Source organism: Psittacula echo (genome assembly GCF_963264785.1).
Source record: "Psittacula echo genome assembly, chromosome: 22".
NCBI classification, from domain to species: Eukaryota; Metazoa; Chordata; class Aves; order Psittaciformes; family Psittacidae; genus Psittacula; species Psittacula echo.
In genome coordinates this window covers 4454861-4467593 of record NC_137758.1, presented here as the reverse complement: position 1 = coordinate 4467593, position 12733 = coordinate 4454861, and the positions used below count along the sequence as shown (strand labels likewise).

The window sequence follows — 12733 nt, the reverse complement described above, 5'->3', positions numbered from 1 at the left end:
CACTACCAGTGTTTCATGAGCTGAGGAGGAAAGGTGCTGTAGGTGTTCCCATGGTGAGTGGAACAACCTCATTTACTGCTCTCCCTCATGCACAGGGCTTCAATCAGTTCTCTTTCAACTGGAAAGTTCTCAGCCCTGCAGCTCCCTGGCCTGTGTGCCAGGGTGGGAGCATCACCTGTGAGTCTGCATGTAACACCAGCCCTGATTTCAAGCTGGTGCCTGTAGATCCAGCAGTAGCTAACAGAAGCAAAACCAGGAAAGACTAGACACAGATGGCTTTAAAACAAAGACCAGTGTATTTTCACTAGACTATTGGATACAAAGGGTGCCTGGAGGATGAAAGGTCAGTCTCAACAGCAAATACAAATATATTTCATTTAGACAAAACTTCTCACAAAGAATAGACACACTTATTTTGTGATATTACTGTGCAAAACCTGAAGTGTAATGCACAGGCAGCCCCATCCCTATCTTCCCAACTCATTTGTGTATTTAAACCCAGGAAGACACTAGGCAGTTTAAAAACCAGAACTGCAGGAAGGTCCAGTGATAACCAAGTGCAAACAAAGCAAAGCAAGCTCACCAAAGGTTTAATTTTGCAGTGAGTATATGTTCTGAGTTCCGACTGAAAGGCAGACACATGCTTCTTCAGCCTCCCCTTACAAAGAAACTCATAGGACTGTTGTTTTTGCTTTTACAGGTGGGGACAAAAAGCAACACAGAGCAAGCAGTTGAGAGAGCAAGAGATTCATTCAAAAATCCCCTTTAAGTATGACAAAAAACTGGCCATGATTGAGACAAAATGGAAAGGTTTTTTTCTCTCACTTTGGTGCAAGTTTATTGATTTTGTACACTATCCATCCATACACCTGTGATACAAATTCTAGGAACCTGCCACAAAGCATTGAAGCACAACATACCTATTGTTCTGTAGACACTTGCATCTTTAATCACCATCCAGCCTACATGGATCAGAAGTGATTCAACACAGGAATTTGTAGCTCTGTAAAAACGCAGATGCCTGATAACCGTACACACACAGGGGAGGGGAGAGCAAAAACGTTCACTTTTAGGGAACATGGCTCAAATCTTCAGGTTAAAAACCCACTAATTGTGTCCCTGGAAGAGCTGGCTGCATGGAGGGGGGGTCTGTAAAGGGTCTTGTAAACTCATCTGATAGAGTACAACCTAAGCCTGCAGGTTTTTGCTTTGTGGAAGTCAGGCTACACAAGGACTCGCTGTCTCTTGCATTTACTGTATCTTGCAGCATAGCGCTGGGGGCTGTTGGCAGATTTGACAAACTTACTGGAGTACCTGGAGTGCTGTACACGGGTGAGGAGAATGCTCTGCACCCTCAGCTGTATTTATAATAGGGCTTTTCCAGCTAGGAAGTTTTCCAACCAGTGATTGAAAACAGCTACGCTTCTGAGCCATGAAATGTGGCTTAATTAAAACAACCTATCAGGAAATGCAGTCACAACAGGAAGTTTATGCAGCAGGAAACACAAAACACAAAGACAATGCCATTTGTTCCACAGTTCTCTCTGAGGCTAGAAAACCTGTTAACTTTGAAAGCCCTAGAAAAATGCTGCACTGGTTTAGAAACCATCTACTTGGCATAGGACCACATTTGTTTTTTGCACACAAACATTTCCTCATCTCCCCATTCCCGCGTTAAGCGTTCTGCATCTCTTTGCCAATCTTGTAGCTGAGGATTTTGTTCCAGTCAATCTTGGTACGGGTGACAGGAAGCTGCCGGCGCAAGGCTTTGAAAGTGGTGTCTGACATTGTCTGGTAGTTTTCGCTGATTGCTGTCTGCAAAGGCAAGTAGTGACAGCAGTAGTAAGATACTCTGAGAAAGCATGACTGTAAAGTCCACAACCCTTTCCTATGAGGTGAAGACACGCAACAGTCACTGTTGTGTGTAAATAAAAGGTCTCTATAAACTCCCCTTAAAAATCTAACAGTATCTCCTTTGGTGTTTCACTGACTTACCTGTACTGAGTCTCTGTATACACAAGCTGGGACAATAGAAAAAGCTGTGACACAAATTTCCTCTTCAGTATGTTTAACTATCCCAGAGGAAGATTCATAGACTCATCCATTCCTCTTCCATGCTTGTTCCAGGCATCATTTGTAGCCATTTAAAATAACCCCACAGCAAACATGATTCTTAATTACAAATATCTTTAAAATTTATTCTTTAAACAAATACTACTGCCCTTTCCTAAGTTATTCTTACAATCAATACCAGATTCAGCCAGAGACAGAATTAAAGGTCAGTTTTCCATGTTTCCATTATGTAAATGGAGACTGGCATGATTCCATTATAGGTGGGTGGAACTAGATAATCTTTAAGGTCCCTTCCAATCTAAGCCATTCTGTGATTCTCTGATGCTTATTTAACCACCACGAATCTTACCTGGTACTCGTTTTCTGCGTTTTCTATTATCTTAATAAATTCCTTGGCTGTCTGGACATCACTCTACAAAGGGGAAAGAGAAATTTCTATGTTTAAGAGCAACTTACAAAAGCTACATGATGCATTTCTTCTCAAATGATAGGCTGAGTATAGATGAAGTGGATAACTTCAGTAGCTTCTGCCTCATGTTGAGGTTCAAATAGGGGGTTGGAACTAGATGACCTTAAGGTCCTTTCCAACCCTAACTATTCTTTAATTCCATGTACTGGCTAGAGCTTGTGCTCCAAACTGGAGCAGTACTGCGCCCTAGCGAGCAAAAGGGAAGTAGACCTTCATGGTACAGATCAGGGATTTCAGGACTGTTGCTCCCCCCACTGTACTAAGGACTTATTTTCTCTTAGTATACCACTCTTACTGTTCACAGACAGTTGCACTTAGACAGAAAAGCACATTTTGCCCTCTTGAACCAAATCTTGTAGGATAAGCTTTCCAATAGAGACTCCTAATACAGTCTAAGCAATTGAGAATGTGTTTCCCATGTGACTCTAAACACTACAACTATGCTGACTAGTCACCCTAAAATTATATTACTCTCCAATCAAGAGAATATGGTCATGAAGTGTTTAAGGAATAAAACAGTTGCTTTATCATAAACCCAATCTTTTAGCATACTTACTGAAACCTGTACAGAGTCCTGGATATCTTTATGACTAACCAGTTGAACATTGCCATCTTCATAATAGTGAACCTGAACAGAGAAACAAAATGCAGGTTAACATTAACACTCATTTTGCAATCCCTACAGCCCCCAATGCTAGTAGAATGGCACAACAGCATCATTGTGCCAGTCTTCTCTGCTTACGTGGAGACTAAAAGCAGGATGGATTTTCTAAAAGGTTTCATTCTTTGTCAAGACTGTTCAAGATTATGTTAATGCAGTAAACGCCTAGAGTTGAAATAAGAGCAATTATAAAAGAATTCATGGTATAGGTTTTAGCCCTATAAAGTGAAGCAGAGTTGGAGGCCTATAGGGTAATGCTATAATAAACCACAGGCCAGATTGTAGATGTCTGAAACACTACATTTAACTTCCTGAATTGTATAGTGTAATAACATCTTGACTTCAGAAGGACATCTTGGCTACACTTCAGCATCTCATTCTGAGTAACATGCATTTGTGTAAGGGAAGCATGATGCAGCTTTTTTCTGTTACTGCCAGAAAAAGGAACCCACCTGGATTTTGAGCACTGCAGCCACTTGAGCCATTGGTGGTGTGATGGTAAACTTCCATTCTGATCTCCAGCGACCGTTCCTAACACAAGCAAAGCATGAAAACTGTTTCCAAAAAGCTCAAACAACAAAAAGAACCAAACTAACCAGAGCAAGTTGTTTCTGCTGTCAGCTTATGACCAATATTACAGTGCCTTACATGGGACTGAATTAAGTTTCTGAAGCACAGCAGAACCCCATGCAGCTTCAGCACAGACTAGCTCCAGTAGCTCTGGAATAAGTAAGGGGGTACCTGTCTGCCTCTGCTAAAACCTTTCTCTCTGGATATGTCACTGAGCCACACTGAAGGCTTTAGAGAAGTGCCAAGGGGGCTGCAAGGAAAAGAGACTACAGAATGAGAAAAGCACTTCTTTGGAAGCCCAAGACTATTTGTTCCTCAGACTGTGTCAGAAAACATAGAGGATGGGTTTGTTTGAGGACTAGTAAAGGAAATACACTACATTGAAATAGTCTTACCAGAAGTTTTTGGGCTGGAACTGGTGGCTCTCAATACAGGCAATAATTGTTTGCTGCCCATCTATAGATTTACCATAAACCTGTGTTTAGAAAAAAGAGTTAAAAAGGCCCAAGAGCAGAAAAAAGCCATTCTTAATTTCTGTTCTTGGTAGCATTGTGGAGGCTTGCTACTGTGGTATTGCACTGGGAACATATACCACTAATGACATTGCGCAACACCTTCACATGTGCAAATAATGCCTCCTTTTACTTAACCAAAGGTGTTCAGGTGGTTGGTAGTCATGACTATGAGAAAGAAGATCTAATACTGTGTGCAATCAAAATATTTGCACCCTCTTTGGAACTTCTTATTCCAAAGTTGGTGAAAACACTCGTGAGGCTGGATAATTTCAACAGCACTGCCCAGCACAAAGCACCTGACATGGAACAATGAACTTTCAGGAAAAGACGTATACTCAACAGTACAGAAGCCATTGGGGTAATGATCTTTCACGTAAGCTCTCAATGCACTGTCACAGGCATCTCTCCATTGCTTTAAAGCCGATTCCGTGTCTTCAGGCTGGGGGTCACTTGCTTCTTTCCTTAAATGATCAAACTTAAAAGAAAGTTTGTTTCTTGGGTCTAAAAATCTGCCGTTGCCCAGATCACCATGTTCTGTGATTAAGACCTGTAAAAGAAGTTGAAATTAAGATATACTTATGCTGCTGTAAATGTGTTGCTTAGTGTTTTTCCCTTTCAGAATAGATATCAATGTTTCCATAGATGCTTTCTTTGAGCTATAATACCACTTAAAGAAACAAGGACTTTCAGTAATAATTTCAACTAAGAGTAGGTTAGTGAGGCTGCAGTTAAACTCTGCTCTTCACAGTAATACTGCACTTAGCCTTCTCTCACAGAAATGGCTGTATTATAATAATGTATAAGTTAGCCTAAAGTTGGGCATCCTGACAATACAAACAGGTGGTTCTGCTTTTGAAGTTATTTTTGCTGTTTTCTTTTCTCATTTCTAAAGGAATCAAAAAATTTTACTCTGGGATTTACCATTTATTGTCATGTTCCATGTTGCAATAGCTCTCCTTCTGGTGAAGAAGGGTATAGAGATGTGGCTGTTTCTAATATACACCAACTAAAGTACACAGCAAAGTAGCACTGTACCTCCTCTCTCCTTTGCCTTATTCACCATAATTCTCTGGCTTCCCAAATATTGAGTTTCGTTTTTTCGCAGGCTGTTCTGTAACTTTCTCTTGTCAAAGATATTTCTATGGACAGCCCTCTTAAAAATACTTGCCTTCCATGAACATATCCGGGAGAGCAGGAAAGCTAGGGTGGTACCTGGCTTGGTGAACAGACCAGACATATTTTGTACAGTTGCTGGGAATGGGTTAAAAATGCAGAAAATGGATCTATTACTGCTTGTCAGTAGGAGCTGTAAGCAGGCAGCAACAAAAGGATTTGCAAGTGAGCTTTAAATAAACAATAATCTTTAATTGTTCATGCTCCTATTTAATAGCATTCAGCAAGGAGCTTTACTTAAGGAACAATGAATTAGTTACTGGGTAGTATCAGACAATGCTTTAGAAGAACATTTTACTTATGCTGCTTCTGTAAGAACAAAAGGTTGGTAACAGAATGATGTGGGGGGGAGAAGAAGAGGTGGTAACTTCTGAGCGGAATGAAGCTAGCCAACATCTTGATGAAACAACATTTTTATTGTGTTTGCACAGTGTAGTAATACAAACCTCAACTGCAGAGAGTCTTCCCTTACCTGATCATCATACCCTTCTATCTTCACCGGAGTGAACTGATCCATGTTATACTGTGCAAATGCACTGTAAGAATTAAAAGAACATGAACTTTAGCTGTACATGCATATTTATTTGACTACAGTACAATCAGAAGTAGTACATGGTATGATTTATATTATAGAAAATTTCAACTTAACTTAGCAAATACACATGAGCACTTTTAAAGGATTTTTCAATACCTTTTATTAAAGATAGCTATAAAACCCCAGGTCTGAAGCCAGGTTTCTTTTAGTGATGATCAGGAAAGAACAAAGTGGAACAGCAGGCAGCCTGGGGGAACGTGAGCAGGCCAAAACAGGAACACCCCAGCTCCCATTCAGACAGCAGCGAGGTAAGCAAATGAGTAGACTAATATTCACAACAATCTTCTTATGCAAAGACCTGCTGAGTGACATGTCACATAGCTTGCAGTAAGATCTTGGCATCAAAAAGCTTGTGTGCAATAATCTTGAAACACCTTCTGATGAGACTGGGTAAGTAAACAAGGTATTTTGAAAGCTTTTCTTTTTAGGGCAGCTCTTTTTCTAAACCTCAGCTAAGGATTACTCAGTATTTCAGGCTCCACTTGCTTTTCGGATCATGCTTCAGCAAGATCAGACATTCCTGCTGCTGCGGAGTTAAAACTGCTTGGCAGAGTGCCTTCCTGTCAGTTTTATATGGCCTCTGTAGTATAAATTCTAACTTAGGGCTTTAAAAAGAATCATCCATGCCTTTCATTATGTATTTTGTTGGGAGGATAAGGAATTACAGAAGATTGCTCTCAATATAACAAATAGATGGCTTTGTCAGAGAGTGATGGGTGTAAGAAAATATGCACCTCTGATGGTAATTTGACTTGTGTTTGAAATATTAGTACTTACTGTGCTGCTCCTTCCCTGAGAAGATTGTCATTGCTGAGCAGTAACCGGACATCTGGAGAAGAGAGTTCAGGTTATTGGGGTTTTAATCAAATGTTTCTCTTTATGCATTTCATTTCCAACTGGGCAAATACAAACATTAAAATGATTATACCATTTCATTATGCATGTGTAGTCACAGGATGACAGCATGCATTTACCTCACCACTTCTTAACCTTAAAAGCACTATGTTGTGACAGTGCCTTAGACTCTTATAATACATGAAATGTGAAGAAAACACCACCAATCATTTTACCTTCTTTACTTACCATTGAACACTTCATTGAATTCTCCAGGGGGTGCATGAGTGATGAATTTTGCAGCTATACGCACCTACAGAGAAGCAGAAAAGGACAAAAGATAATTTACTGAGTTCACACATATTGCAACCTACACTGAAGCAATTCACCATCTACTCTGACAGTGACAGAAGTGCCAGATTTAGGAAGAAATCTAGGCATGCATTGTCAAAGTAGAAATAATCTCCTAAAACTAGACTTCTAGTGTAACGTAGCGGAATAATTCTAAATGTACTCAGGAAGAAACTCAAACTTCACATGGGCACCTGTGAACTGTAATCAGTCAGCTAAATGGCAAGATATACAAAGAATAAGAAACCACTGGAGTAAAAGTGTAATTTTAACTAGATGGTAACCTACAGCAAAACCACAGGGCTAAGGAGTGTTTGACACATCATAGAATCCCAGAGTGGTCTGCATAGGAAGGGATCTTAAAGCTCATCCAGTTCCAAACCACTGCCATGGGCACGGGCACCTTCCTCTAGAGCAGGTTGCTCCAAGCCCCTGTGTCCAACCTGGCCTTGAACACTGCCAGGGATGGGGCAGCCACAGCTTCTCTGGGCACCCTGTGCCAGCGCCTCAGCACCCTCACAGGGAAGAGCTTCTGCCTAAGAGCTCATCTCAGTCTCCCCTCTGGCAGGTTAAAGCCATTCCCCTTGGCCTGTCCCTACAGGCCCTTGTCCAAAGCCCCTCTCCAGGTTTCTTGCAGGCCCCCTACAAGGCACTCCTTTAAAGGGGCTCCTTTAGGCACTGGAGCTGCTCTAAGGTCTCCCCTTAAGGAGCCTTCTCTTCTCCAGCTCTCTCAGCCTGGCTCCAGAGCAGAGCTGCTCCAGCCCTCACAGCAGCTCCATGGCCTTCCCTGGACTCACTCCAACAGATCTATGTTCTTCTTACGCTGGGGGCCCAAAAGCTGGATCAGGACTGCAGGTGGGTCTCACCAGAGCAGAGCAGAGCAGAATCCCCTCCCTCGACTGCTCACACAGTCTGCTCATGCTCTGGGGATGCAGCCCACATCAGGGTTGCTGGTTTGGGCTGGAAATACTTTCTGCTGGGTCATGGGGAGCTTCTTATCACACAACACCCGCAAGTCCTCCTCCTCAAGGCTGTCTCGACCTGGTCTTCACCCAGCCTGCATTTCTGCTTGGGACTGCCTCAACCCATGTGCAGCACCTTGCAGTTGGAGAACTTTACACCTAATATTGCAGGACACTGTGATTCCCTGTGATGCAACTTGTTTGTTGCTGATGACTGGCTGAACGAGATGCCACAGCTTCACAGCAAACAGCATGTGAAGTAGCAGAGAGGTTGATCCCTTTAGAAATGGAGCTGTAAATCAATTACATCAACTGCCATGGCACTGCTTCCACAGCTAATTATGCCCCATGGACTCTGAAAAGCCACATACCTGCTCAGCATGCAGAAGGCGCTATGGAGATGCAAGGTAAAAAGCTGGGAACTGGCAGAAAAGGGCAACGAAAAGTGCCAAAATGAACGAGAAAAGTCAGACAAGAGCCTCCAAGTGAAAGCATCCAAATTTGAGGAGGTGTTTGGATTGTTTTTTTGTGATCCCCTAATGCTGCCTTGGTCACTCCTAACCCTGAGCAGCAGACACACCGTTTGTGCCATTCTGTGGCATGTTACTCCTCCCATCTTGTAGTGTTTTCTTGGAAACTGTACTGTAGCCCAGGCATGAAGTGTCAAGAGTAGTGGAAGAACTCAGGGACGTGAAGCTGTGAGTGATATAATAAACAACTGAAAAGGCCAGATGTAAGGAAAATACCCGAATGCCTGCAGCCTTTGAAGCTGGAACACAAAAACCCCATTCTCTTCTAAAAAGTAATAAACCTCCACTGTGCTCTGAAATCCAATATACATGTCTTGCACTGATAGAATTTAGGTGGTCTAGGAACTGATTCTGATGAAAGTAGTGAGTTTATAGTTTTCATAATCAAATCTTTTATGGTTTTTACAGGCCCAAAGGGAATAGACTCATCTTGGAACACTTGAAACAGGAAATGTCACAAATTAAAACTCTCCCTTGGAATAATAAAAGTCACATTTCTTGCAATAAGCACAGCTAAGCAGCTGGGCAATGAGCCCTCCTGCCTCAGCCATTTATTGAAGGTGACTGCAGAACAGTGCTCATTACAACCTCTGGTTATTTTTTCTACTTTTCATTCTGAGCAGTAAACCAAAGGAGTGTGCATATATCCACCCTCTTCAGCTGAATTATGCCAGAGCTGGACATAACTTGCTTCTCTCAACTGTACTCTCTGGTTTAATTCTAAATTGTTGTTTGTATTGTTTGTCACATAATGATTAAAAGCAAGCCATGAAAGGAAATAAATAACACCTTTCCAAACAAAGGGTACATTGCCTTATTCCAACAGTGTTGAGTAACAGCTCTGCCTTAACTGGACTGAGCATCTATTATCTTCATGCTTTAAGTAATTCTGCAATACAAATGAAACCCTAAAAAGACTTGTGTAACTGCTGCAATACAGAATGGCAAACTACTTTCTCTTGGTTTTCTGCTTTTAGGTAAGGTTTGTGAGTATCCAGCAATCCTAAAAACGTAGCTCTTGCTGTTTGAAAGTTTTCACTCTCTACAGAACTGTAACAAGGAGAGATTGCTGCCACAGTCTCGTTACATTTCGCTATCAGATATTTGGAGGGTGATGAAGATAACGTGTAACTAAGGGAGACACTCCTGCTTTATATTCTCTGTGGCCTTTGCTGAGAGCCAGCCCAGAATGGCTGAGCAGCTTCTGAAATGACACCATGTGCTTTTCTAAGAAAGCATGAGTGAAAGCACTAGTGCAGGTGTGTCCCTGTGCTAAAGTACTTCATGCTGTGATGCCTGTCAGTGGGAGGACTGCACTATGAACAGATTCCCTTCTACAAGATGCTCCAACATATGGAAAAATAAGGCCCCTAAAAAGCCATAAAATTTAGTATTTTATGAATTTATGCATCAGTGTTGTGGCTGCAGAATTGTACTGTACATGGAACCCTCATAAAAGGGACACTGGTTTTAACAGGCTGACTTTTAGACCAATGGATTCTCATAAACAGATCCTTGTGAAAAAATAGGAAAAAAAAAATAAAAACCAAACCAAAACCAAAGTAAATATTACAGGAGAGATTTTTAGTCTTCCACAAACTCTTTTTCCTTGGAAGGATGAACAAAATTAAGCCTGCATTTCAATCAAATGCTATCACAAAACCAGCCATCAACAAAGAAAATGCTGTAAGCGAATGGCATTCACTTTTCTAAGGGATCCCTGTCCCTGCCTCTTGTGTGGAGCAATAAAATCACAGAATCCTGGAATGGTCTGGGTTGGAGGGGACCTTAAAGCTCATCCAGTTCCGACCCCCTGCCGCGGACAGGGACACCTTCTACTACAGCAGGTTGCTCCAAGCCCCATCCAACTTTAAATACAAAGCATTTAAAACAAACTATTGAAGTCAGGAATGGAGTGCAGGAAACAGGCTGCGGAGTAATTAATTCTAAATGTCAAGCATTTGAATTGCAGTTGGTTTTGAGACTTGTTTTGTTTCAAAGTGGTGTCAGCACAGTAACAGGATGTTCATTTGCAGAAGCACCAAAACAAGACTTCTGCAAGCTGACCTACTTCCTGGCCAGCACTGCCATTTCAGGTGCTGTGCACTATGCCAGCAGAACTCGCTTCCTGCTGCTGAAATGGGGAAATTGGCTGTGAGAAGCTGCTCAGCCATGAGTGTAACAGGCAAAATGGCAGCACGATGAACTTAAGTAGACAATAAGGTACACTGCAGTAGACCTTACACTAAAATGAATCCCTTAACTCACCTAAAATACAGAGAATAAAGAAGTGAGGCTTGGGAGGGGTGCAATGAATTAATTTTGTTTATATTGAAGCACTGGTAAACTCAGACTTAAAAAAGGAACCATATATAAAAGGTCTAGACCTATCTAAACGGTTATGAAATGGATCCTATAGTAAATCTTCACTGCATATTTCTTTTTCAGATTTTCTATCCTTTTCTACCCATGCTAGGCATGGAGCTGCTTTAAATTGAATCTAGGTTGCCTGAGCCAGGACATGTAATAGAATGTAAGCTCCGATTTCAAGTGAAATCCCATCTACTCTGCCAGATACAGCACTTGGGGGGTGCATAGTTCTGAAAAGCCGCTTTTTGAAGGACACCTCTTCCATGCAAGCGCTTTGAAAGAACTGCAAATTTCAGGTGAATGCAGCAAAAGGAGGAAAAACCCCACCCAGTGACCCCAAGGCCTTGCACCACCGGCTCTCAGCCCCAGACTAAATCCCTTGCCTAGATGCAAGCTTCAGTTTTGTTTTCAATTTCACATCAGATGCAATGATGACTTCAATTGTATCAGTTCAAGTGAAATTCAGCCAAATGATGTCAGGGGAAAATAGTTTATACACCATCAGATTTCAGTTATGTGCTAAAGGCCAGATGAATTCTGTTCTGGAATTCTTGTTTCCAACAATGCTCATGCCACTTAAAATATTAACTAAAGGGTGAGTTGCACCTTTAAAGCTCTATCTGCTTGACTCACAATGAATGTAATTGTAATGAAGACGAAATAGGCAGTTTAAGGGAAAAATGAAAGCAATCTCCAGACTTGCAAGACCCTTGAATATCCATGAGCTTACTACCTCCTCCAGAACATTAAGAAACAAAGCAAAAAGCTACGTGTAATATTTTTTATGATGTAAGAAAGAGTGACAGTGGATTTTTTATCTACTGTTGCAGGCAACTGGCGTTACCTAGCAGAAAAGGCAAGTTTCATACGTTAAATGGCATCAGTGCTGCCTGTTCATTTCTCCCTTCCCTGTTTGCTTCTGCTTAGTCTCTCAGTGACAGGGGTTAGTGGTGGACTTGCAGACGTGGGGGAATGGTTGGACTTGATCTTACAGCCCTTTTCCAACCTGGCTGATTCAGTGATTCTATTCCACTCAGTATAATTTGTAGGATCAACATCAAAATTACTGTCAGTAGCTGAGGCAAGCAGAAAACACGAGGACACGCTCTGAAGGTGTTTGGGAGCCCAATAGGTTGCATAGCACCTTCTTAAGACGCCGCTAACTTTGTTGAGCAGGGAAGAGCAAACGGAAGATCTAAAATGTATTCCCACGCATAAAGACACGCCGAGCCACCTCAGCTGCACCAAAACAACCCGAAAAGCAAAGCGTTGCTCTGGTAACCGCTGATCCCCGGCCGCCGGCCTCTCACCAGGGCAGCAGCGGCCCGGTCGGGCTCGGCGGCCCGCCCGCACGGAGGCGACGGGAAACCGGGCCACAGGCTAGCACACCGAGAACGGGTGAGCCTCCTCACCACCTCCCGCCCACTACCCTCCCGCGGGCGTTGCGGAGACAATGGCGCCATCCCGCCGTGAAGAACAAGCCCCTTCCCTACCTTCTCCTCATCCGACACCCGGTCTTCGAAGTCCGCCATTTTGGCAGCTCTGGACCCGGCCCCGCGCGGAGCATGCCGGGAGCGGCGGACCTCGCGCCGCTGCCGGGCTGGCCCGGAAGCGCGCTCAGCGCCATGTT

At 42.6% G+C, this 12733-nt stretch overlaps 1 protein-coding gene across 1 annotated transcript; it reads right to left on the bottom strand.

The window, feature by feature from the left end:
- Positions 1–277: 277 nt before the first annotated feature.
- CAPZA1 (capping actin protein of muscle Z-line subunit alpha 1) lies at positions 278–12687 on the bottom strand. The gene is made up of 10 exons (XM_080632738.1): positions 12597–12687; positions 7140–7203; positions 6834–6885; positions 5934–5997; positions 4629–4835; positions 4169–4248; positions 3656–3734; positions 3099–3170; positions 2423–2485; positions 278–1815 (listed from the first exon to the last, which is right to left on the bottom strand). The coding sequence occupies exons 1-10, from the start codon at positions 12633–12635 to the stop codon at positions 1675–1677; spliced, it is 861 nt and encodes a 286-aa protein (XP_080488864.1). The 5' UTR covers positions 12636–12687; the 3' UTR covers positions 278–1674.
- Between the last annotated feature and the right edge of the window lie 46 nt (positions 12688–12733).

Bases quoted from the DNA above. Each gene is read 5' to 3' on its own strand.
- CAPZA1 (XM_080632738.1), bottom strand. From the start codon at position 12,635: ATGGCGGACTTCGAAGACCGGGTGTCGGATGAGGAGAAG. The intron at 4,836-5,933 runs GTAAGGGAAGAC...CTTCTTTTACAG, and splicing joins TAGAAGGGTATGATGATCAG to GTCTTAATCACAGAACATGG. The intron at 4,249-4,628 runs GTTGAGTATACG...TTCTAAACACAG, and splicing joins ACCCCAATGGCTTCTGTACT to GTTTATGGTAAATCTATAGA.